This window comes from Pteropus vampyrus, unplaced genomic scaffold (assembly GCF_000151845.1).
Source record: "Pteropus vampyrus isolate Shadow unplaced genomic scaffold, Pvam_2.0 Scaffold470, whole genome shotgun sequence".
Lineage (NCBI taxonomy): Eukaryota > Metazoa > Chordata > Mammalia > Chiroptera > Pteropodidae > Pteropus > Pteropus vampyrus.
Window position 1 is genome coordinate 1,263,704 of NW_011889251.1, and position 26,853 is coordinate 1,290,556.

The 26,853-nt window shown below is 33.7% G+C and overlaps 1 protein-coding gene across 3 annotated transcripts in view; it reads left to right on the top strand.

Annotated features, from left to right (window-relative positions):
• LOC105306972 (ankyrin repeat and KH domain-containing protein 1) overlaps positions 1 to 25,293 on the top strand; it is a 90,710-nt gene extending 65,417 nt beyond the window's left edge. For 2 of the 3 annotated variants that reach the window (XM_011382300.2, XM_011382299.2), the window contains 19 exons: positions 4,126 to 4,271; positions 4,432 to 4,543; positions 5,027 to 5,172; positions 5,674 to 5,816; positions 6,241 to 6,454; positions 7,640 to 7,815; positions 8,024 to 8,186; positions 9,832 to 9,927; positions 10,394 to 10,510; positions 12,670 to 12,844; positions 13,615 to 14,068; positions 14,544 to 14,690; positions 16,393 to 16,542; positions 16,708 to 18,320; positions 21,509 to 21,685; positions 22,781 to 22,981; positions 23,520 to 23,695; positions 24,366 to 24,530; positions 24,802 to 25,285. In XM_011382300.2, the coding sequence (XP_011380602.1) occupies positions 4,126 to 4,271; positions 4,432 to 4,543; positions 5,027 to 5,172; positions 5,674 to 5,816; positions 6,241 to 6,454; positions 7,640 to 7,815; positions 8,024 to 8,186; positions 9,832 to 9,927; positions 10,394 to 10,510; positions 12,670 to 12,844; positions 13,615 to 14,068; positions 14,544 to 14,690; positions 16,393 to 16,542; positions 16,708 to 18,320; positions 21,509 to 21,685; positions 22,781 to 22,981; positions 23,520 to 23,695; positions 24,366 to 24,530; positions 24,802 to 24,861 (4,631 nt within the window). In that variant the 3' untranslated portion in view covers positions 24,862 to 25,285. Of the gene's footprint in view, positions 1 to 4,125; positions 4,272 to 4,431; positions 4,544 to 5,026; positions 5,173 to 5,673; positions 5,817 to 6,240; positions 6,455 to 7,639; positions 7,816 to 8,023; positions 8,187 to 9,831; positions 9,928 to 10,393; positions 10,511 to 12,669; positions 12,845 to 13,614; positions 14,069 to 14,543; positions 14,691 to 16,392; positions 16,543 to 16,707; positions 18,321 to 21,508; positions 21,686 to 22,729; positions 22,982 to 23,519; positions 23,696 to 24,365; positions 24,531 to 24,801 lie in introns of all 3 variants that reach the window. The other variant, XM_011382298.2, reaches the window with a different exon arrangement.
• The last annotated feature ends 1,560 nt before the right edge of the window (positions 25,294 to 26,853 follow it).

Here is a 26,853-nt window from a genome sequence, read left to right on the forward strand (position 1 = left end):
ATAAAAATGCTGAGAAATGTTTTAAGGAGTTAGATTCTTTATCCTTTAATTTGGGTTTTTATATCTTCAGCCCACAGCCACTTAACTCAAATTAATTTTGTGTCATTAGCATTGAGAGTTGTTATAAATTAGGAATAAACTCTTACAGTTCATTTATAGTTCTAATTTCTGATCTGGGTAGAAGCAGATATTGAAGTGTGAAGTGTGATTATGAATAATAATGAAACCCGTGGCCTGGGAGTAACATTTTTAAGACTCAGGATTGTATGAATAGTATTATAATGTTGTTAATTAAATGCTCGGTTTGCAGCTATGAAACCCATATTACTAATGGATGGTTGGATGGTTCTTGTAGGGGAGGTCAAAAATACTGAGATATTTGTTAAATTGAAATGGTCTTTTACAAAGTTCACATGAAACTTCAAAAAGTGATTTAGAAAGCACCTTTTATATTTTTATGTAATTATATATAATGTTAATATAAACTAATAAAAGTTAACTTCTTTCAGACATTAATGTCTAGCAATAATTGGCCTACCATGTTGTACAATATTTTTTTATTAATAATCTTTAACTTGTAAATCAGCCAATAAACAAAAATTATCTTGATATAAGTTTTCCATTTTCACAAAAGTTTTAAAATATATAGCAAGGATTAGATTTTCTTTGTTCAAGATGATGACCTGTCTCAATTAAAGTTTTAAAAAGTTATTAAGTCCAAATTTCTCTTAATTTTCTTAATTAAAGGTGAAAGAAATTAGACAAATGAATTAGGTGAATATACCTAATTCTACAACTATATATGATATGTTAAAATTGATAGAAATATCGATCAGACCAAAGATGTAATTATTTTTACCTAAATTAAATCTAGTTCTCATCCCTTGTATTTAATAAAGGAAAGAATACTTTACATCTTTCAGTTTTACTTTAGGGGAAATATTTATTTATGATAGCAATAAATTTCACTTTTATAGAAGTTTTCTTTTTGTTGCTATTCAATTCTCAAAATTTGTCATGATAATGAGTTGTTAGAAACATAATTTACTAATTTCATGACTTGACTAGTTGGCTGACTTAGCCTTTTAGTATATAGTCTTATTTGTGTCATACTTGATATAGTCCCAGACAGAATGTATGTAAGCTCTTGATCGAGAGCACTGTTCTTTGGGTCCTTTTGTTCTGAAAGTAAGGGTTGGGCTTTTAGAAGTTATCATAATAACAAGGGATTCTCAATTCAAGTGTCTAGAACTGAGGTCTGGAATTTTAAAGCAATTTAACAAAACTCAAAATAGCTTTGACCTTTGAACAGTTCTAGAAACATCTAGTAAAAAATTCATTATTAACATATAAAGAAAATTGGGTAAAAATCAACTAATGTCAGTTTATTCACATTTATTGAGCACTTACTATGTACCAAGCTCTGTGCTAAGTGCTTTATATACTCATGGGCTTTTTATAATAATCCTATACAATAGGTACTTCCTCCCCTGTTTTTCTGTTGAAAAACTGAGGCTTCTGGAAATTAAGTTGCTAGTAGATGCCAAGATTCAAAGTCGGTTCAGCCAGGTTTAAGAATATTAGATATAATATTCATATATCTGATTCAACTTCAAGTTCTTAATTTATCCTTAAGATATGATTTCTTTAACAGTCTTCTAAATTCTGTTAAATAAAAATTTCCTAATTTTTATATTAAGATTTGATGTGCATGTAAAGTTTAATATAGTTTTGTGACTTTAGCATATTGTCACTGCTGTCTACACTTTAATAGTCTCTCTTACAACAAATTCCAGTTCAAAAATATTTTTCTTTAAATAATCTTGTGGTAGTCAATGTAGGCTTAAAAATAAAAAATAATTAGGAAATCTTATTTTTGAGGGAATTTACAATAAAATATCTTTAAATAATTTTCTCTAACATGTTAATATTTTATTTATAGATTTTTATTTGTTTACATGACGCCATTTAATAAAGTTACTATTCTATAAAATAGATTGTAGTGATTTAATTTATTGAAACCTTACAACATTGTTTATGTACTCCTAGTATCTGAGATTTTTATATAGTAAGGTTTATTATTATCTTCCATATTGCTTACAAAACTCTTAAATTTCACAAAGAATTAAGCGGACTATTATACTTAGTTCTCTTATCACTCCATTTTAGAATAGTGCATAAATTTAATTTGAATTACATAGTGACTTTTGTGGGAGTGATCTTAGTTGTTTTCAGAGACATTTTATTCAGAGTTAAGAAACATTTTAGGATTTATGAACATATCATGGTCCTGGTATAATTTAATCTTAGTAAACCTTTATTCCACATGTACCTTTAAATTTTTGCTATTTTAATTAATCCTATTAAAGTCACTTCTGTGGAATGTTTCTGATTGTCATTATTGCAAGAAGGAAAAAATTTTTCTAAGATAATGTAGAAAACGTATAATAATTGATGTCACATTTTTGGTAGTAGAACTGTCAAATGCACAAAAGTTTTTTAAAAGTTAACTGTAAAGTCTTTTATACTATCATATTCTGGCATAACAGTCTAATCAACCATTTAAAACTTTTTAAATATTTTTATAACAAAAATAGAACATGAATAAACAAAATTAATGATAGAAAAGTAGTTCTTTAGTAAGGTATATGTTAATATTATGAGACCACTGTTAAAAATCTTATTATTATAAAGGTTCTATATATCAGTCTTTAGCGTCTTGTTTTCTGGAGCTGTTTCCCAAATATATCAGCTATTTGGAGAAGGTATAACAAAATACTATCTGCTGTTAATTCATTGTATGACAAATTTTACAGCTTTTTTTCCATGTGCTTGTTCTTATAAGTGAAACAAATATATATAATCATTCCTATTTGTAAAGCAATAGTTAAATTATGTATATTTATGTGGTGACAGAAGCTGGAGAAATTCATATTGCCAGGATACTTTATATATATTGGTGGGGAGGAGGGAATAACACCTTATATAGAAATATATCTGAACATCTTAAAATTTGCTGTTATTTTAAAAAGTAGTATACTAAGTTGAGTACTGTTGTGAACAGTATCCTCGATAGGGATCCAGTCCTATCAAAATTCTAGAGGGAAAACATTGTCCGACACTTGAAATGCTTACATTTTCTTTTAAGACCTCTGTTTTTGATTGACTTTTATTCTGGGTTATAGGATTGTATTGCCATCACTGAAGCTTTGTTGTCTTTTTCTATATTATTAACAATTATATGTATTTTTCTGAATTTTTTCTTGAGTGAGTGAGTAGTAATGTTTTTATTTTCAATTTGGTGAATAATAGTACTGTAATTTCTATAAAATATCTGATAATTGCATGTATTGAGTGTGCCAAACACTGTTAAATGCTTTTTATACATTATCTCACACACAGCTCACAACATCCCTCTGAGTTAGGTCTCATTTCCTGCTCTATGAGGCAAATTTTATCTCTAATGAGTGATAACAAATATACAGAGACATAAAAATATAATTTCATTTAACTCAGTTTTCAAACACCAGAGGAGATCCCAAATAAAAGTTATTTTTTGATTTTCAGACATTGATTCATCTTAGCAAATTTTCAAAGTAAATATTGAATTTTAGAAACACATGCCCTCTAAGATTTATGGAGAAATATTCTAACTCATTCTCCCCCACCTTTTTTTTTTTTGTATTGTCTTCAGGATATTTTTATCTAATCGCCTTTTGCAAATTAAAATATAAAATTTCTTTAATTATTTTTATTAGAAACTATTTTCTCCCTATTGACAACGTAAAAGGCAGCTATTTATTTGTTGTGTTTGCACTAAATATCAGGCACCGTGCTAAGTATTTTACCTGCATTATTTCAAGTGGTCTTTCCCGCAACCTTGTAAGACAGGTACTATTATTATCACCCCCGTTTTACACATAGGAAAATTGAAGCTCCAAGTAGTTTAGTTACTTGTTCAAGATCAGAAAGTTAATGGCAGAACTGGGATTCAAACATAGGTCCATCTGACTCCAAAGCTTATGATTTACTACATTACTGCTATAGAATTTAATGTTTTCTGTATTTTTGTATATAAATGACTTGTTTTAAGTAGAATTCAGCAATATGAATATTGTTTTTCAGCTGTGAGTAGCAGAGTGCCCACTGGTTCAAACAGTTCCTCTCAGACCACAGAATGTCTTACAACTGAACCCTGTTCGCAGTCTCCAAGCAATGTGGCTTCCCAGGCTATGCCCCCTGTGTATCCTTCAGTTGACATTGATGCACATGTGAGTAGATTGCTTTATTTAAACTTATTTAGCACATTTTGATTTTCTTTGTTTGGAAAGGAAAATTATTGTATATTCATTGTGAAAATATTATTTGCTCTTCAGTTGATAACCCCATTGTAAACAAAACAAAATCCAACTTATTTTTTTTCCCTTCTAGACTGAGAGCAATCATGACACAGCATTAACACTAGCTTGCGCAGGGGGTCATGAAGAACTTGTATCTGTACTCATTGCGCGAGATGCTAAAATTGAGCACAGAGACAAAAAAGGTAAGAAATGTCAGAAATAAAATCTGAGTGTAGTTACATCAGAAGAGAGTCTTTTCACTCTCAATAAATAGTTTTTAGATCAACTCAGTGAAAATATGGATAAGTATATTGTTTCAATGAGGAATATCCAGATCTGTTATCTACAGAGCCAAATTATTCTCCAAAAATTCAAAAATTAAACTGTAGATCATCAGTGCAGAACAGCAAATTGTGGTTGCCTTTCTCTTTAACCTAAAAGAAGATCATGCAGAGGTATCAGTTCATTATGAGTATAAACTTTATAGTTTTGTTTGAGCATTTCCTTTTTATCAGGTGTTTATAGATTTTTGTCACTAACAAATTAGGATTTAGAAAAGTTTTATTTAAATGGCTATAAGTATCTGCCCTAAAGATTTTTTTCTACTAAAATAATAGAGGATTGAAAACAGTGGCTTAATATGTAAAAACCACAAATTTATTTGAGATTTTTATTTTCCAATTTAGGTTTCACACCACTGATCCTGGCGGCAACAGCAGGGCATGTTGGAGTTGTTGAAATCCTTTTAGATAAAGGTGGAGATATAGAAGCACAATCTGAACGAACTAAGGATACTCCACTTTCATTGGCATGTTCTGGTGGACGTCAGGAGGTGTGTTAATTTTCATTTTGTAAACATTTTGCTTATATTTTAAATATGCATATGCTTAGTAATTTAGCTATATGAATAAGAAACTTACATGTGTTTTGAAATGTTCCATATACTGAATTTAATAAGAATAGTAAATGCCCTTTTAAGGAACCTGTTTCTTATTCTTTAGGCAAAATAAAAGTTTTCTTTATCTTTACATTTATTGAGACTGAATGAACCACAAGCCTAACACATAGGAAATGCAAATTCATCACTCAACAATTGACAAATTGGAGTAGCATCTTGTTATTTCAGTACAGTTGAGATTTCAAAGCACTCTGAATTCCTCGATATGAAATTGAATCAATTTCTCTAATGCTGATATTTGAGTATGTAGGGCCTATTTAAAATGTCAGATATTTAAACAAGGAAGTTACGGGTCCCATTTCTTAGTGCTTCCTTCATTTTAAGTTGAGCCCTTTGTTGTAAACCGGATTTCTCTGTTCATGTTTTACTTTGTAGGTGGTAGACTTGCTGCTGGCTCGAGGTGCAAATAAAGAACATAGAAATGTGTCTGATTATACACCACTGAGTCTCGCTGCATCTGGAGGATATGTTAATATCATTAAGATTCTGCTTAATGCTGGAGCAGAAATTAATTCAAGGTATCTATCACCTGTTCATTATTAGTAAGTTACTATTTAGAATAAGTGTCTTCCCCTAAATATTTGGACAGATGGCATTTTTAATTAAGATAGTACTAAAGTTGCAAGGCCAACAATTATTCCTGTAATGTGCTTATAAATAATCACAGCTTATTTCAGCTAAGGTAGCTGTTTTGAAAGAGGTGTCATTCAAAAAGAACTTTGTTATGGATAGTTGGAAATTTATAACCTCTAAATAGGGATTATGTTTTAAATTGTGAGACTTTCCTATTCCTAATTATTAGTCTAAACAAATAAAATCATTCATTAGTGTTAGAAACCTGTCTTTTTTACTGAAACATTTTCATCTTTTATGTTCTCGATGCTTTTGAAAAAATTATAGGCAACATATTATTAGTTTTCTAAGCACATTTCCCCCTCTTAGGACTGGGAGTAAATTAGGTATTTCTCCTCTGATGTTGGCTGCAATGAATGGACATGTTCCTGCAGTGAAACTGCTGCTTGATATGGGTTCAGACATTAATGCCCAAATCGAGACCAATCGGAACACGGCTCTCACGTTGGCCTGTTTCCAAGGCCGAGCAGAAGTAGTGAGTTTGCTTCTGGACCGAAAAGCCAATGTCGAACATAGGGCAAAGGTAAGCATTTTATAACTTGTCAACTACTTCAAGTATATTTCTGGTAGAAAGAGCATGGCATTTCAACTCAAATTGGAGGTGGTGTTTTAAATTGTCATAAGTTAAAACTGATGCCCCAATGCAGGATTGGGGAATTGGACTATACAGTGGTCAGTGACACATGGTCACCATTCATGACTTTTATTAAGGACAGTGAAGACAACAGAATTGGTATTTTTTCCAACCTCAGCCTTGAGTGGCTCTCTTAATCCTCCAGTTTGCAACTTTTGAATGTAGTGAGATTATTCCATGATAAGATATTTTTATAGTTATATAATTGAATTAAGATTATTTTGTAGAGTCCTTCAAGGTGGCATGTGCTTACCATTGGTAAACCCCCAATCAAAAAATTACCACATAGATTAAAATTTAACATAGCTAAAACCTAATCTGACCATGACAGATTCTGACAATTTCATGACTATCTGGCATTTAGAAAATAGGAGTAAGTATGTCAGTGTTTTTAATTTCTTTACTTAGACAACACTAGAAAAACTGGAAAAATCCCTCAGAATTTTCATCATATAAAGAGAAATGAGCCTTTCCTGCTATCTGTCTTTTTGTATGGTAAATATTATAAGTATGACCCATTTATCTAGTGGAAGTCCTGGAGAAATCCATATTATTTTCGAAATGTTATCAGTAGAAATGTCTTTTGGCAAAAATGTCAAGAGACTAATGAGCAAAAGACAAATATGCATAAAGTTTATGAAGTGATATTTTAATCTGTTTTACCTAAGTTTGAATAGAGTTGAAAGAATTTACCTTGAGTTACCCAGCAAACTGCAATCTCAGAAAAAGTATATTCTAAAAAAAAGTTTTCCATTGAACATTATGCCTTATTTAATTTTTTTGTTCATTTTTAATCTCTGTTCATTCTGCAGTGAAGTTATTGTCTCATGTAATTTATAACTGCATAGAAGTTATGAAATTGCTTTTTTTATTTTAGCATGAAGTAGTATGAGTTAATTCATTCTAGTTTGTCTAAATGAATATAATAATTTTCACTTGCTGTTTAGTGAAATTCAAGACTATGAATATTGCTTAGCTCTTTTATGAGAGAAAATCAAATAGAAAACACAAGTCAAATGTTTGTCTTTTAAAGAAATTATATTAATTTACTTTTATAATTTTTGGTTTAAACAGACTGGTCTTACCCCTTTGATGGAAGCTGCTTCTGGAGGATATGCAGAGGTTGGAAGAGTTCTTCTTGATAAGGGGGCAGATGTCAATGCCCCCCCTGTGCCTTCCTCAAGAGATACTGCTTTAACAATAGCAGCGGACAAAGGTCACTACAAATTTTGTGAGCTCCTGATTAGTAGGTGGGTAAATTTTATATTTATATATAGAACTTCCTATAATCTTTTTCAGTTTCCACAGCCTTTAACGTTAATAAAATTGTTCTATTTTACTGACATTTTAAAGAACGTTATTTGTATATTTTGTAAAAGATAAAAGACAAAGAAAAATAGAAAAAGTCTGCCTCTTCTCATAAGAAACAAACTATATTAACATTCTTTGATTTGATAGGGGAGCCCATATAGATGTTCATAACAAGAAAGGAAACACACCTCTTTGGTTGGCATCTAATGGTGGTCATTTTGATGTGGTGCAGTTGCTAGTGCAAGCAGGTGCTGACGTGGATGCTGCGGACAACCGGAAAATTACACCTCTTATGTCAGCATTTCGCAAGGTAATTTAACATGGAGGGGAAAGATCATGTTTAATAATTTTAAATCAATTCTAAGTTGAAACCATGTGAGAAAAATAAATTGATCTTGGATAATTAACTCTTTTTCTATATATAAACCACTTCTGTCTTTCCTCTCTCTTTTTGGCTAAATCTAAGAGCTATATGATAGTTCACCACTAGTAACTTTATTATTAAATCACTTGGTGTCTTGACTAGTTTTGCTATGATGTTGTACACAAAACATGAGCTTTAAAGACAGATATTATATGCAGATGGATGTCTTCTCTACCTAAGAAGAAAAAAAATGAGTGGACCCCTATATATATTAAAGCTCACTTGTCTGTTATATTTTAAAAAGCCTTACATTGTTACGGCTCATGCCAGCCTCCCAGACCAGTCATTTATGCTACCCTTCCCCTTTGCTCACTACACTTCAGCCGCTGGCCTAGAATGAACTAAATTTTTAACTGCCTCAGGGCTTTTTCTCACTCGTTTTCTTTTCCTGAAATGTTCTTTCCCTTGCTCTTCACTTGGCTCACTTCTACTCATCCTTTAGCTCCCATTTTAAATGTCACTTCTCAGATAATCCTTCTCTGACACCCAATCTGAAAAAGGTCCTTCTTTTTTATAGTACACTATTATTTTCATTATCCCCATTTGTAATCACACATTCAAATACATGTATACTTTTTTAATGCCTATCTTCCTTAGCTAAGCCGGAAGATCCATGAAGACCAAGATTCATGACTATCTTTTGCACCACTGTTTATACCTACTATTTAGCACAATGCCCAGCATATACGAGGTGGTAACTAATAGCTACTGAATGAGAGCAGTGTAAGTTATGTGTCTTAGAAGAAAATCTTAAAAAATTTTTTGACCTTAATTTTTTTTTTCAGTTTTTTCTTTTTAATTGAGGTGTGATTCACATATCGTGAAAAGCACAAATCTAAGGTTTATAGTGTAATGAGTTTTGATAATACACATACCTGTACCCCATAAAGATATAAAATACTTCTATAATCCTACAGAGTTTCATCATGCTTGTTCTCAATTCCCTGCCCTGGAGGCAACCTCTTTTCTGATTTTCATCAGCATCAGACTAATTCTTGAGAACGTTATATAACATTGGTAGGAGGGGAAACAATGCAAGTTTGGTTATAATAGATATACTTCAATTTATTAGATTATTAGATTCTATAGCCCCTGATAGTGGCATTTAAAAAGTGTTTTACCTAGATTTAGGTGATAGGACTCAGATAAATGTTGAGGCGAGAGTCAAAATAACGCTTTGATATCTAGAACATCCTCTTTGTTTTAGGACTAATTTCTTTTTTAAACTGAGGTTCATTTCATATCACCAATTTTTAATTTATTAATAAGTTTATTCTAGGAGATGTCTTCTACAATAGCTTTTCTACTTTCAATGGAAAATAGCATATAGCAATGGGAAATAGCACCTTATATTCCTGAGCATGTTGTACTTATTTTTCCGTTTATAAACTCAACAGTGTTCTTGTTTTCATAATTTCAAATTTAGTAAACTACCTAGAAGTATTATTATACCTTTTACTCTTAAATTTTTAAGCATGTGGGCAAAATTTCAAGGGATTCTTTTGTGTATTTTTTCTTGTACTTCTTACAGGGTCATGTAAAAGTTGTCCAATATTTGGTGAAGGAAGTCAATCAGTTTCCTTCTGATATTGAATGCATGAGATACATAGCAACAATTACAGATAAGGTAGGTTTAATATGCTGTTGAAGCACATTTTTGTTCTTTGTGGAATTAAATGCCAAAATGTGTAATTAACAGTCTGTTCCTTTCCTCTTCTATGAGACTGATCACCTGATTCTTCTATGCTTTAGTTTCTCCATTTGCAAATGGTCAATGAATTTAATACTTTTGATAAATTATTCCCTTGCTATTGTGGACCATAATTACAGTGACTGCAGCTAAAGTTTATTACTAGACCATTAGCTTGATTTAGAAAATTTTCTAAGAACAAAGAAACTTTTTAGGAAATGGTACCTTATTTTAAGAAAAGATTGATACATGACTGGACTCAAAGGATATTTTATTTTGGTTTAATGAATTTTCAGTTATATGATCTTTAAGGCCTAGACTTTGATGTGCTCATCAGCTCAAGTTTTATTTGGCCTGTTTATGTTATGTTTCGATTTTGACATAATTCCATTTTCCACTATAGGAACTGTTGAAAAAATGTCACCAATGTGTTGAGACAATTGTAAAGGCTAAAGACCAGCAGGCTGCAGAAGCAAACAAGAATGCAAGTATTCTTTTAAAGGAACTTGATCTGGAAAAGGTGAGTGGGAAGAATAATTTTCCTTATTAGATATTGTTGAAAATCTGCTAGAATAAATTTGCAACCTATACGGCCAATTACCTTAACAAAATCTCTTTCAAAGGAAATGATTGATAGATTATCAAAGCACCATCATTTTTCTGATTCTGACCTATCATTTACAAAAAATATTTTGGGGTTAGGGCAAGATGGTGGAGTAAGTAAAAAATGTTTTGAACCATATAAGTGAATAAACTAGTTTTCAAGCAGATCGCAATTTACCAAATGATGTTAAGTCTGAGAAGAAATAGTAAAACATTAGAAATCATTTGTTTGTTATAAGATCTGGGCTATAAGTGGTTTATTAGATCTTTAATTTAAGATTAAGTGTCAGGTGTCCTAGGATATGTGGTATAATGTAAAAAATTTAAAAAAACAAGATCCTTATTTTGAGGCTCCATCTGCTTATCTAGAAAATGAAGGCATTGTTATTGAATCCAGAATTTATATTAAAAGAACAAACACCATGATCAAATAGAGTTATTCTAGGAATGCAAGAGAAAGCTTAACACAAAGATATTTTGTTGAAGATTAAAGGAAGAAAAAAGATCTTTTTGAAAGATGCTAAAATTTTGACACCAATTCTTAGTTTGAAAAATACCAAACAAATTTTGTAAGCTAAGAACAGAAGGAAAAATTGCTTACAAATCACAGAAAAAGATAACTTGCTCAGAATAAAAAATAATCACACAAATGAGCAACTCACAGAAAAAGAAATACAAATGTTCAGTAAATAGATGGAGAATGCTCAACTTCATAAATAAAGAAATACACAGTAAAAGAGTCATTTAAATTTTTTTTGACCCATCTGGCAAAGCTTAAAATCTAAAGGTCTAGTAATAATTGTTGATGGCAAGGGTATGGAGAATTAGCCTTCTAGGATGATTTTTTTAATGTATGATGTAAATTAATATAACTATTAATGGAGGTGCTTTGACAAATGAATCAGTTAAAAAGGTGAATACCATGAGAGGCTGGGTGAAAAAAAAAAGAAGATTAAGAAGTACAAATTGGCAGTTAACAAAACAGTCTTGGAGATGTAACGTATAGCATAGGGAACATAGTCAATAATATTGTAATAACTATGTATGGTGTCAGATGGGTATAAGACTTATCGGGAGGGTCACTTTATAAGTTATATAAATGTCTAACCATTTTACTGTATACCTGAACTTAATATAATATTGAATGTCAGTATTAACATTTTTAAAAATTAAAAAATAAGTTGAAATTTTTTAAAAATTAAAAAATAAAAATAAAATAGCACGAAAGATTTTTTTAAAAAAATAAATAAAAATAAATAAAAAGGTGAATACCCTTACTCCAGCCATTTCACTTATAGAAATTTAACCAAAGGTAAATAGACAAATGCTCAAAGATGTGAATGTATATAAGGACATTCATCGTTGCCTTGCTTATAATAAGGAGAAAAGTATAAACCTTAAAGTTTTATCATTAGGAAATTAACTTTTAGTACCTCCATGATGAACTTAAAATTAGAAAGAAAAAAATACATATTTATTTTTAAATAAAGTGAAGTTTGAAGTTAGGTGACAGCTAAGGTCCTATCTACATCTATAATTTTTATTTTTGTGTAACTACTCAGGGACATGGTCAGTAGTTCCCTAAATAGCCAATTGGTTTTGTGCCAACAGTGATGAAATGATTTTTAACTGATTTTACAATCTTTTATTTCAGTCCTCAGCCCATTTCTTATTTACATAGGGAGTTGCCAATTTTTTTCTATCAAATGCCAGTAGTAAATATTTTAAGCTTTGAAGGCCATATGGTCTGACTGTAGATAACTTAACTGCGGAAAGTGAAACCATAGTTAAGGGGAGACTCTTGTATTATTGATACAAATCCCTTACCAGATGAATGATTTGCAAAATTTTTCCCCATTTAATGGGTTGTCTTTGTACTTTCTTGATGGTTCCTCTGAAATCCAAAAAACTTTTCATTTTGATGATATCCAGTTTATCTATTTTTTTCTCGTTGCTTTTATAAATGTGTTTTGAGACTGACATCCAAGGGAAGCCCCTCATATCATAAACAAAAATATCATTGTTTATTTTAAATTTTACATTATTGGTAAAATGATATACTTACTTTATTCATAGTCAAGAGAAGAGAGCAGAAAGCAGGCTCTTGCAGCTAAAAGAGAGAAAAGAAAGGAAAAGAGAAAAAAGAAAAAAGAGGAGCAGAAAAGGAAACAGGAAGAAGATGAAGAAAACAAACCTAAGGAGAATTCAGAACTACCAGAGGATGAAGATGAAGAGGAGAATGATGAAGATGGTAAGAAATAATCCATTCGAAATAGTAATAAAACTCTCCTGTGTTTAACATTTTATTTTGAGTAGTTTTTTGCTTTAATTAATTCTTGTTAAATATTGTTACTTTAATCTAAAATTGACAATTGACTCTTACAGTAAATATTTCTAAATATTTTACACCGTAAAGTGATACAAAGGAAGAGGAGGAAGACAAGTACATAATTTGAAGTTCAGTTGTAATTTAAGTCACCCTGTAAAACATTATGCATGTCCAAAAGCAATATAGTAAGAAGTTTGCCAGGTTCTTCCCATTCTCTTTCCCCCCAGTTGGAAACTGGAAAGGCCCAGTTCCTCAATGAATTTTTAGCTAAGGTTCATTTTCAAGGCCTTACAGCACTGGAGTGCATTATTCTCAGATTTGTTTATTATACAGTCTAGCAGTGCTTATAGTAGGCAAATAATTATGTTGTATTCGAATTCTAATTCCAAAATACTATTTGAAAAACTTCCTAAATTCAAACTATTGTTATTTTTGGTTAGTTCATAAGACTAGCATTTCAGATGTTAAGAATGTTAATAATGTGAATGTTTTATACCAGTTTAGACATCAAATATGATAGATATATTTGTTCTAACAATAGTAAAGATTTCTTTATTTACTAGTGAATACTCATGAAAGGAAAATATGACCTAAGGGACTGAATTATTATGAAATATTTAGGTATACCTGTAACAGTTTATTTTGAGATCTGTGGCTCTCAATGTGGTTTTTATCCTTTTTGATAATTTCAGTGGAGCAAGAAGTTCCCATAGAGCCTCCTAGTGCAACCACCACCACCACCATTGGCATCTCAGCAACATCTGCAACATTCACCAATGTGTTTGGGAAAAAAAGGGCCAACGTGGTGACAACCCCCAGCACCAATCGGAAAAATAAGAAGAACAAAACAAAAGAGACCCCTCCCACTGCACCTTTAATACTACCAGAACAACATATATCCTTAGCACAGCAGAAGGCAGATAAAAATAAAATAAATGGCGAACCCAGAGGTGGTGGTGCAGGTGGAAATAGTGATTCAGATAACTTGGACAGCACAGATTGCAACAGTGAGAGTAGCAGTGGTGGTAAAAGCCAAGAGTTAAACTTCGCTATAGATATGAATTCCTCTGGTGATCGAAGATACCCCTCACTGCTACTCCATTCCCAAGACGAAAAAAGTGCCACTACTTCTAAACCTCAAACCCGGTAAATGTTTCTAATCGTTAACTCTATATCCATCTGTCCTTTTTCATGCCTGGCTCAAGAATTTGAAGAACATATACTTCAAGTACAAGTTGTGTTAAACAGTTTAAGTCCACCATGACATTATTTGTCTTCAATATTCAAAACTGAAATTCATCAATGCCATCCTGATCATGTGCTAACTATGAAATGAGATTATTATAAATTTTTATGATTCAATTTGAAGTTGAAAATATTAGCACATCTTGATTTTAACTGTCATTTTTTTTGTTTATAGTACAACTTTTGGCTTCTGAATCCATTTTAATACTAAAATACATGATGGACTATTTGCCCTGTTTTATTTTTCTGAATTGATAATTTAACATGCCAGATTCTAATTCAAATATTTCAGCATAACTTTGTCTATAAAGGAATAATCTCTTGAGTTTCTAACTTAAATTTTATCTTTTATTGGACTTGATATTTCTTTTTTCAGACTTGAAGGTGAAGTGAATCCTAATTCCTTATCAACAAGCTACAAGTCAGTGTCATTGCCATTAAACTCTCCAAACATAAAGCTGACCCTGACCAGCCCTAAAAGGGGACAAAAAAGAGAAGAAGGATGGAAAGAAGTTGTACGAAGGTAAGTAGAATTGGTCATTTTTTAAACTTTCATAGACCATACAGATTCTCCTGTGAGATGGTTACCTAATTAATTAATGAATAATGTGAATGTAGTTATTATTTTAAACTGTATTGCCATACAAAATCTAGAGTAGGCTAAAGCAAAATGAGAAGCAATGTGCAAATTTTGCCTACGTATTTTATGACACGACAAATGTTGGCTTTAGAATAACAAAAAATATTTTATTAAAACATAAGATTTACAGAAGTTTAGACAAACCATACAAAATGGTTACAAGCTTCTTCTTCAAGGGAAGATTCTTCTCTTGACAGCAAAGTCACAATCTTATTAGTGAGGGCTGTGATGTTCGTTTAATGGTCCCCTTTTGGTTCATTCAGTCAGGCTTATCCATTTACAATGTTTAAATAAAGACCTGAGTACAGATCGTATTCTGAGGATCTGGTTAGCTGCTTTTCACCAATGCAATTAGATCACCATAAAAAGGGGGAAGGGAACCTGTAAAATTACAACCACCTTATTCTTCAAAAAAGAAAAAAAAAAGTACAACCACACCCCTGCAGCTAACCCTGACAATTTCCATCATTTCCACTGCTTTGTACTTAAACCATATAGGGGGAAATGAATACAAGCAGAGAGGGGCCACTGCTTTTAAATGTTCTGCACCATCCAGATGATACTTCTAGCTTCTGCTCATGCTTTATAGCAAGGAATCAAGACAAGACATAGATGTGCTAAGGTGCATTTAATCACCAAAGACTGAGACTTTTGGGTTTTTATTCTGTAAAATATAAATGCAAACAAAATTTTATTCTGTCCATTAAATGCAAACAAAAAAGGAAGAAGTCTTGGCACACAGAAGTGATGCACACTTGATGATCAGATCAGTTTAAGTATTATTCGTGTCATAAAGCCAACTCCATGATCTAGCTTTCATAATATCTAAATATATTCTTCCCACCTTGTCTATATTAAGATAATAAATTTTGATTATGGAATATATTTTAGGGGCTGCAACTGGACATTCTTCTGGAAGGAATATTTCAAGTTTGAAGGTCCCTCCTCCCTCAAAGGGGAAATCCTAGGCTTCACCAATGCTCACATGAAAATAATGGGTGTTGCTCTCATATAGTCTTGCCAGCAAATACTGGGTTACTTTGATAACCCTGTCGGGTAGTCAGGCCATCTTGTTAGATACCAAGGTCAGCCTCTGGTCTTCTGTCTGGCTCTGCTTACCTCACACACAAGTGGAAGTCCTGGGCTCCACTTGTGAGTTGCTTTTCATGTAGTTCAAATCTAAGGCTTTATTTCTTTAAGTATATATTGCTAAATATATGTTATTGATATTGATAAGCTAGCTTCTTATTCAGTATGAAGTTTAACAATATGGTATACATTATTTTAATTTAGAAAGTTAATACATATGGTCACTGCAGTTTCCTTAACATGATATTTTGGACAAATTTGAATGCTTAGATAATATAATTTTTGTTTTCAATGGCAATGCAATTTTTACCTTTACTAAATTAAATATAAGAGGTCAATTTTTAAAAACTTCTAGTAATTTGCACTTTAAGATTTGAGAAATATCATTCTATAAATGTCCATGAACATACTTACTGAGACATCTTTTTTAATAAAAGACATTTACTATTCAGAGACATTTGATTTCATAAGCTCATGTGTAGTCTTCATTTTTTAGGTCAAAGAAATTGTCTGTTCCAGCTTCGGTGGTTTCCAGGATAATGGGAAGAGGAGGATGCAACATCACTGCAATACAGGATGTTACTGGTGCCCACATTGATGTGGATAAACAAAAGGATAAGAATGGCGAGAGAATGATCACAATACGGTAATTGTGAAGAATATATATTGCTAGTTCTTTGTGGAAATTAAAGTTTATTAGAAGTATACTTTTGTTAGGTGTGGTAGAATCAAGAATTTTCTTTTATGGTAAAGATTACCCTTTTTTTATGTTTTTTTAATCTTGTTTTTTTTTTGTTTGTTTTCTCTTCAGGGGTGGTACAGAATCAACAAGATATGCGGTTCAGCTTATCAACGCACTTATTCAAGATCCTGCTAAGGAACTGGAAGATTTGATTCCTAAAAATCACATCAGAACACCTGCTAGCACTAAATCCATTCATGCAAACTTCTCATCTGGAGTAGGCACCACAGCAACTTCCAGTAAAAATGCATTTCCCTTGGGTGCTCCACCTCTTGTTACTTCACAGGCGACAACATTATCTACGTTCCAGCCCACTAATAAACTTAATAAGAACGTTCCAACAAATGTACGTTCTTCTTTCCCAGTTTCTCTACCCTTAGCTTATCCCCACCCTCATTTTGCCTTGCTGGCTGCTCAGACTATGCAACAGATTCGGCATCCTCGCTTACCCATGGCCCAGTTTGGAGGAACCTTTTCACCCTCTCCTAACACTTGGGGACCATTCCCAGTGAGACCTGTGAATCCTGGCAACACAAATAACTCTCCAAAGCATAATAATACTGGCCGTCTACCTAACCAGAATGGAACTGTTTTACCTTCAGAGTCTGCTGGACTAGCTACTGCCAGTTGTCCTATCACTGTCTCTTCTGTAGTTGCTGCCAGTCAGCAACTGTGTGTGACTAATACCCGGACTCCTTCATCAGTCAGAAAGCAGTTGTTTGCCTGTGTGCCTAAGACGAGTCCTCCAGCAACAGTGATTTCCTCTGTGACAAGCACTTGTAGTTCCCTGCCTTCGGTCTCCTCTGCACCTATCACTAGTGGGCAAGTTCCCACCACATTTCTGTCCTCAAGTACTCCTCAAACACAGCTTTCTTCACAAAAGATGGAGTCTTTCTCTGCCATGCCACCCCCTAAAGAGAAAGTGTCCACACAGGACCAGCCCATAGCAAACCTGTGTACCCCATCTTCAACTGCAAATAGCTGCAGTAGCTCTGCCAGCAACACCCCAGGAGCTCCAGAAACTCACCCATCCAGTAGTCCCACTCCTCCTTCCAACAACACAAAAGAGGAGGCCCAGCCATCCAGTGTGTCTGACTCAAGTCCTATGTCAATGCCTTTTGCATCTAATTCAGAACCTGCTCCATTGACTTTGGCATCACCAAGATTGGTTGCTGCTGATAATCAGGATACCAATAATTTACCTCAATTAGCTGTACCAGCACCTCGAGTTTCTCATCGAATGCAGCCCAGAGGTTCTTTTTACTCAGTGGTACCAAATGCAACTATACACCAGGATCCCCAGTCTATTTTTGTTACAAATCCAGTTCCTTTAACACCACCTCAAGGCCCACCAGCTACAGTGCAGCTTTCTTCAGCCATGAACATCATGAATGGTTCTCAGATGCACATTAACCCAGCAAATAAATCATTGCCACCTACGTTTGGCCCAGCCACACTTTTCAATCACTTCAGTAGTCTTTTTGATAGCAGTCAGGTACCAGCTAACCAGGGTTGGGGAGATGGTCCACTATCCTCAAGAGTTGCTGCAGATGCCTCTTTCACTGTTCAGTCAGCGTTCCTGGGTAACTCTGTACTTGGACACTTGGAAAACGTGCACCCTGACAACTCCAAGGCACCTGGCTTCAGACCACCCGCCCAGCGAGTTTCTACTAGTCCAGTCGGTAAGTTATTAGAACTTTTGCTGCTGCTCAGTTTGGGGCTCTAACACCATCATCTAATCTTCCAAAATAATAAAGCATTTGTTTTGTACATAATATTGCATGATCTTAAAGAAATGAAAGTGTGTCATAAACAGGAAAGACCCTTTAATGACTGCTGATTGAGTAGGCCAAAAAGTGGCTCTAGGTAAGTCACTCATACATAATGAGTTAACTCTGTATGATCTCTCTGTCCCTCATAGAAAGGACCTTGGGGCAGTCCATTTTCTTAGAATTGGTGTTAAGATATTAATAAAAAAGAACTCATAGGATGCCTCAAGGACTCCAGTTGTATAGACTTTTTAAAATCACAGATTTTTAAAGTGATTTTTTGATATTATATGCCACTCTGAACAAGCTCAATCCCGTCTGATTTCGGAAGCTAAACAGGGTCAGGCCTGTTTAGTACTTGGATGGGAGACCACCTAGGAAGACCAGGTGCTGCAGGCGTAAAAAATAAAAAATAAGGATTGTAAGCTGACAAGGTCCTTGCAATTTGTGAGGTCAACCAAGGCTTGCCTCACCTAAAAAATAGTAATAATAATTAATAAAATAACAATAAATAAATAAAAATCAGTGATTATTTACATTTCTCAAATTTAAAAAGTTCAAGTTACAAAGGCGTTTAGGCACCAGCTCATAATCTTCTTTCTTTGTTTTCAGTCTTGGATGCTCAGACCAAATATTAAATGTTGTTTAATAGTACTCTATATTATTTATATAAGATGAAGCTGTTTGAAGAGATCCAGTCATTTGTGGGCTCTACTTTTAAAAAGACCAGCATAGATTCATCTGTTCATTTCTCGAAATCAGAAATTAGCTGCTGAAAAAATATATAGAAAGATATGAGGCCAGTGTTGGCTTGAAGATACTTGAAATTAGAATCTATTTTCCAGAGTGTAAGAGCTAAATTTCAGTCCCATCTGCACTCTTCTGAAAACAAATTAGAAATTGTGGCTGACCTAGGATGAGGGTAAGAGGAACTATTGTCACTAAGAATTTTTCTTCTAGTTGGAAAACTGTCCCATAGTGCATCCTTCCTTTTTTGCTAATTATAAACTGATCTATGTTATTTAAAATTTGTGAGTTCATGGATATGGTATAGCCAGTCTTAGCTTTCATCTCTGATGTTTTTCCATTTACTTTCCATTTACTGTGTTTTCAGGAAAACATAACTGTTATTTCATCTTTCTAACAGAAATTCAAGCTTACCTAAGACCATCTATGGTCCAAAATATTTTCTAGATTTTTTTTTTCTATAAATAGGTATCTATTTTAACTTTTCATTTGGGAAAACTATTTTAATAGAGGTTTTCATAGGTCCCAAGGTGAAAGAAGAGCTCGTTGCCACATCTCAAGCTGTAGTAAATAGCATTAATTCTTGACTTATCTGGCACTAATATATGAATTTAGAGTAACTTAGCCAGAGTTGGACTTCAGATCTCTCATATTCCAGTGTTTTAGTTTTTGCACTCCACATACTGTATCACAGATGTGCAGGTGATGAATGTCTGGAAAAGAAAAGAGTCAAGGAAATCATCGATCTAGTTTGGTAGAAAACAAGGTTTGGGGACCTTAATTATTCAGATTCATAGCATCAAAATTATTTATTGCTAATTAAATAATAATAATAATAATAATAAAAGCAAGTATTAATCCTTGACCTTTCTGGGATTCAGGATTGATTAAGCTTGATCTAATTTCTTAACTGCGTGGATGGTTTCTTTTGTCGATGCTCTTCTTTCATGGATATAGTTTATTCTCCTGGTTTATAGGTAAGAAATAGTAATACTTAAGAAAATGGGAAAAGGTGAAAAAAATTGAAACCGTCAAGTGCTGCTGGTGGAAATTTAAAATTATACAGACACTTTGGAAAAACAGTTCGACAGCTCCTCAAAAAGTTAAAGAGACCTACTATATGATCCAGTAATACCAAAGAGAAAACATATTTACACAGAAACTGGTATATAAATATTCGTAGCAGCATTATATGTAATGTCCAGAAAGTGGAAACAACCCAATGTCCCTCAACTGATGAATGGAAAAACAAAATGTGGTATATAATGAGATATTATCATTATGATATATATTACATATAATCATAATGTATTACTATATATTACTATATCTACATAATGAAATATAATAGAAAAAAGGAAATATTGATTTATGCTACAATATGGATGAACTTTGAAAACAGTATGCCAAGTGAAAGAAGCCAGTCACAAAAGACCACATTGCATGATTCCTTTTATATGAAATTTCCAGAATAGGCAAATCTGTAGAGACAGAGAGTATATTAGTGGTTGCTTAGAGGTAGGGATATGGGATAAAGGACAATGGAGACTGACAGCTACAGATTTTCTTTTAGGGTAAATACAAACATCCTAAATTGATTGTGGTGATAGCTGCACAGCCTCATGAATATACTAAAAGCCTTTGAATTGTATACTTTAATCAGATGAATAAAACTTGCTTGAGAGAAGTTTTGATGTTTTTTTAATGTAGATATTAACTACTTTTTCCTGAAGTAAGCACATATAATCCTTTTTCAGAACCTTGTCCATTTTCCCAAATACATTCTCCAGAGAAAGCCATGGAATTTGAAAAGACTGCTAAATTGAAATTTATGCAAAGTAAATAAAAACTTTGATATATATAGTTTCAACTGTTTTTTTTTTTTTAATCAGATGGAATCCTGAAAATATCATTACGAAGGAAACATGTAGGTTTTGTTATTCATCTTCCATAGGAAATGACTGAAGTTATGTAGATGCACAACTGTACTTTGAGATTTTCCACAAAAGGGAAAGCCAAAGTTATTGATGGGTACCACTTAATCACAACTTGCTCTCACTCAAGTCCCTTCCAGTGAAAGCTGAGGTTTATCCAGAACATGCTACAGGAGGCCGCCATTCTTAAACATTGGGCTCACTTTTCTATATCTAGTGCTGTTTGGTGATGTTCTTCTGGACTGCAAGAAAAAAATGGGTTTGGGCCATACCAAACAGCATCACATGAATGGATTCTTTTGCCGTACTCTACAAAATTAACAGCATGCATTCTTCTTTTTAAAGAGAAATTAAGTGGACCTTGGACTTTCCATCTTAAAGCCTTGGCTAATCGGATGTCTTGGACCTGTTTTATTTCAGGGTTACCATCCATTGACCCATCAGGCAGCTCCCCATCTTCCTCTTCTGCTCCTCTGACAAGTTTTTCCGGCATACCAGGAACACGCGTTTTCCTGCAAGGGCCAGCTCCTGTTGGGACTCCTAGTTTCAACAGACAACATTTTTCTCCCCATCCTTGGACAAGCGCCTCAAACTCATGTAGGGATCCTAGAGGAACTCTTCCCAAAGAGTCTTGAATAAGTTATTAAACCTTTTGTACCAGGGAATGCTATATTGTTAACTTTAGTTATCTAAATGGTATGCAGATGCCCAAGGTTTGTATTGCAGTCATGGCAAAATGGTCAGTCATTTGTAGGATAGAACACTTAAGAAGGGTCAAGCTATTCTAAGCCAGGCATGTTTATATTGAGAGTTGGGTCAAGAGGTTTTACAAGTAGTTTCATAGACCATTCAGGGGCAGTATTGTGAAATAATTTCATAAGTCTGGAAAGAAGCTGAATTTATATATCTGGTCAATTTGGTATGATTCCTCCTTTATTTTTACATATTAGGCAATCGTATTATTGTCATATATAAGTAAAAGTATTCCTCTGTTCTGACTTGTTTATTTCAGTATTTAGAATCGACAAAGTTCTAACAGGACTTAAACAGGATTTGATTTTTTTTTTTTTTAATGAGCATCATGAGGTAGTCAGTGAATATTGGCTCTTTTAACAAGGAAAACTACCCATATTACCTGACAGTCCCGCTAAGAAACAGCCACAAACTGAATCCTATTATGCTTTGCTAACATTTAACCTTTTTTCTTATGAATACAAAAGGCTGTAGAAAGGGGAAAAAAGAAAACAACTAATATGTATAGAGGGCCAGCAGCTTTTTTACAGACAATATGCCAGGTACTATGCAAACATTGCCACGTGTAAGTTCATTTAAAATGTATTTTGAGAAGATTATTTAGAACCAGAGTAAGAATAAATGTGTTTTTTTTCTTTTCTAGCCTTGTTCAGTTCAATTTGGAAATTTTTAAGATTATTTGCTTATACTTGATATAGGCAGAAGTGGTATAAAATAATGTTTATATAAAATTTACATATTCTCATTTGAGTGATCTTATAAAATTATAAAGGTTTTTTTTTTTAACAGAACCTGTGTTGTGGAATAGCTCTTTCCAACAAGGTTTCTCATGTTCTTATCATTAGTTTTTATATGTAATAAAACAATAGAGAAATATTTTGCCACCAGGTGACTCTCCTATTCCATCTGTTTCTTCGGGATCATCTTCACCTCTTTCAGCCACTTCTGCCCCACCAACATTGGGCCAGCCAAAAGGAGGTAATGCCAGTCAGGACCGGAAGATACCTCCCCCCATTGGAACAGAGAGACTAGCCCGGATTCGGCAAGGAGGATCTGTCGCACAAGCCCCTGTGGGGACCAGTTTTGTCGCTCCTGTTGGACACAGTGGAATCTGGTCATTTGGTGTCAATGCTATGTCAGGTACAGTTACCTTGCCCTCTGTCTGCAGGGATATCTCAAGTAAGTTATAGGTTTTTGCCATTAAAACTTAGTTCTTTAAAACAAAAAAGCTTAGTTCCTACATTTAACAATCAGTAGCAGTGTTTATATTTTTGAAGAATTCAATCCAGTCTGAGAGTCTGGAATGCTAATTTGGATTATATATAATATATGTAATATATATAATAATAATATATAATATATACAAAATAACAGAGTTGGCTAGAAGTAAAAGATTCAAAGTATATTTCCTTTCCCTCTTAAGCTTTTCGCTGTAGAATGGGATAGTCTTTTGAGTTCTTTCAGAGAGCACTTAATCTTTTGAAGGACAAGATAGAACGTTTGGGATACTCAAAGGGCTTCACCCAGTTTTCCAGGAACTTGGTTTGCAGAGATTGTCATGAACATGCCCTGAGCTCTTCAGAAGAGTGATTTTGATAAAATTTAGTATGAAACACAATCAAGTGGTAGTTTTGTTATTTTCTACAAATAAACATCTGTTTTCAATTCTTCTTTCCAGAAAGCTTATCAAGTTGGTCACAGTCTGTGATAGGGAACCATCCAATGCATCAACAATTATCAGACCCAAGCACGTTCTCCCAGCATCAGCCAATGGAGAGAGATGATTCTGGAATGGTAGCCCCCTCTAACATTTTTCATCAGCCTATGGCAAGCAGTTTTGTGGATTTTTCTAAAGTGAGTTGACAAATATCATTGTAACTTGTTTAACACTTTGTCAGCCAATGTGGCACATGTTAAGGAATAGTTTGTATTGAAATCATTCTTCCTTTCGGTGAGAATAGTTTGTTCCCATGACTTTGCCAGATCTTTTCGAGAGTCGATTATGTTGTCCACAGTAGTCTGTCCTCAAACTATCCTGAAGATGACCCTGTCCTCCCAGAAAGCCTGAGTGATTTGGGTTTTGCTGCCACAGCTTTGAGGGAGCCCTCTGTCCCTCAAGAAGCTGGCTACGAGCTCCCAATGCCCTCTTATCTGCTCTAAAAGCTTCCTGGCTGCCGTAAAGCCATGTAATGGCCTCAGGCAATTGTGTTGAGTTCCCTTTTTTCTTAGCACAAGCTTATCAGTGAAACTAAATATGGGAAAATTAAGGGTATTATATGTGTTCATCAAATATGAGAAATTTCCTGATGATTTGATATTGGATTTAGTTGTTTTTTCCTCTTCTCATTGAAAAGTGGTGCTGATAAAGATAACCACTTTTGGTTTCTCAACACTGTACAGTGCTGTACTTATAGGATCCTCTGGAGTTCTTTGATTGAAGGGAAACTAAAGAAATCTAAACTGCTGTTATGGAATCATCGTCTATAATTACTTCATGGTTAACACTTTCTTTCTGCTGTTTTAGGGTCTGCCAATTTCCATGTATGGAGGCACCATAATACCCTCTCATCCTCAGCTTGCTGATGTTCCAGGAGGCCCTCTGTTTAATGGACTTCACAACCCAGATCCTGCTTGGAACCCTATGATAAAAGTTATTCAAAATTCAACTGAATGCACTGATGCCCAGCAGGTAAAATGGACTTAATACTCCTTTATTTTTTTCAGATTTGTCATGTCATTTTTGGGTAGTGTAAATTCCAAATATCAAAAGTCATGACATCTGACCACCTTGATCTAAATTAAGTTTTTCAATATCAAGATGATGCTACTAAACATTTTATTTCATATATATGTATTCTCCCTAGGCAGAAACAGTGAATTGCCATTGCATTTATATATTCATTTTGTAAATGTCTAAAGATTCCTAATTAGAAATTCCAATTTTTCCTCCCCCTTTTCAGATTTGGCCTGGCACGTGGGCACCTCATATTGGAAACATGCATCTCAAATATGTCAACTAAGTTAGAAGGTCTTACTCTTTAGCCTTGTTTGAGAAACCTATGACCTTGGAAGAACCCTGGGGATTTTTTTTTTTTTAATGTGCCTAACTAAGAAATTTTCTCTGAGGCTTTAGCAATGGAAATTTGATTGCCCATTGTATAAGAAAAAAGTAATTTCCTAGCCACTTGATTATGTTGTCTGGTTAGTTTAGCCATTTTGAACTTAGTGCTTTTGGCTAAACATACTGAATGCTACTTGTATGCAGAAGAGAATTAGATAATTACATGTTTCAACCTTTTAGGGTGGTAAATACATGTACAGTTGTTTACATACTTAAAAGGAAAAAGTTGAGTAAATTTCTTGTCATATATAGTGGCTCTACTTAATGTAGCCTGTATTAATGTGAAATATTTACCAGAATATTCAATAAAAAGATGAACAGTGTTTTAGAAGTGAGGTGTGATCCTTTCAGTGGTCATGCAGATACCACCCAGTCCACAATCATATTGAATCAGGTTGGGTTTCTCACATTTTACACTTTAGAGTCCATTCTTTGACTGCCTTAAAAAAAGTACTTTTAAGAGTATTTATCTTCTATTTGGTAAACATTCCTTGTTCTCTTTCTCTTCTGTATCATTTTATAAGTGAGAAAGTTTTAAGCCCCTGCAATGTGTTTTATCTGACATTAGCAGATAGACCACTGATGATTTAGTTCTTTATGGATCTTGAGTATGTCAATAAGAACAGTAGGATTTCAATCAAATGACACTGAACAAACTTAAGGACACCCAAATCATCAACTTCAGGTTCCTTTTGTGCTTCCTGACTTTTTTGTCTAAATATTTTGGTTTTAGGTGTTTTAAGTTTTATTTGAGTTGGAACATAGGAGTGGGCAGCGGTAGGGGTGACTCCTGTAATTCTGTTGTATTGTTAAATCAGCTAAGTAATGTTTATAAATACGTGACTAATTCTGGGCTTAGTTCCATGGCCCCAAGTATGAAGAGCCAATATGTTTAACAAGCTAAACACAGGAACACTAAATGAATTGCTTCGGCCAAACCATAGGCTATGCCAAGAATCTGATGCAATAGAGAAGGAAAAACTATTCCACTGAAAAGAACAGCCATCAACTTTTCATGTTTTAATATAGTTGAATTTCCTGGTCTTATGTATAGGCAATCCAAAAAAGAAAACAAATGTTTGAGGCCGCTAGAGAAGCCAAAGCACATATCAAGGCAAAGAAGGATGCACAAAAAAATAGTAACTAGGAACAGAACCATACAAGCAGCATTTCTCTCATACTAACAGGAATTCTCGGTCTTCTCTATGTGGCACCCAGAGCCACCATTAGTTGAGACATACCTGCTTCTTTTATCTTCCATATCATCTTACATATGAGAGAGCTTCTTTAGGCTCATTTCTTATTTTCTATTTTGAATGGATTTGGAAAGTATCATTGGTGTTGAGGCTACTGCCTTTGAAGTGCTCTCAAGAGACCCCTTTACCTTGAGGGGGAGAAAAGACCCCTTGGATCACCTACATATCATACTGTTTCCACTTACCACTGACAACAATAAAAATCACCTAATATTAGTGAAACGAATGAAACTACTCTTTATGAAACATACACTAGTGAGAGATGATATTAAGTAAATTACTTAGTGGGACAAAAAGGTGAGTTTTGTTTTACCTTAATTATCTACCATACATTTGGATATTCTGGAAGAGGCTTTTACCCTACTTTCTGTGCCTTAAGGACTACAGAATGAAAAATTTTATCTCAGCGCAGGAAATAGAATCCATGAGAAGAGGAGGCAATTATGAGAAACCCCTAGGAGGATTAGAAAGAAACAGGAGCTATGCAATTAATAGTAGTTATTTAGAATACCCTCCTCCCTGCCCTCTTACCAGCACTGCCTTCTTTTCTTTCTGTTTGGATCCCAGTAGCCTACTCCCCACCCCATTTTGCCTGCTACAATCTCTTCTTCCTCTGTTTTGCCTCTCCTGGCATT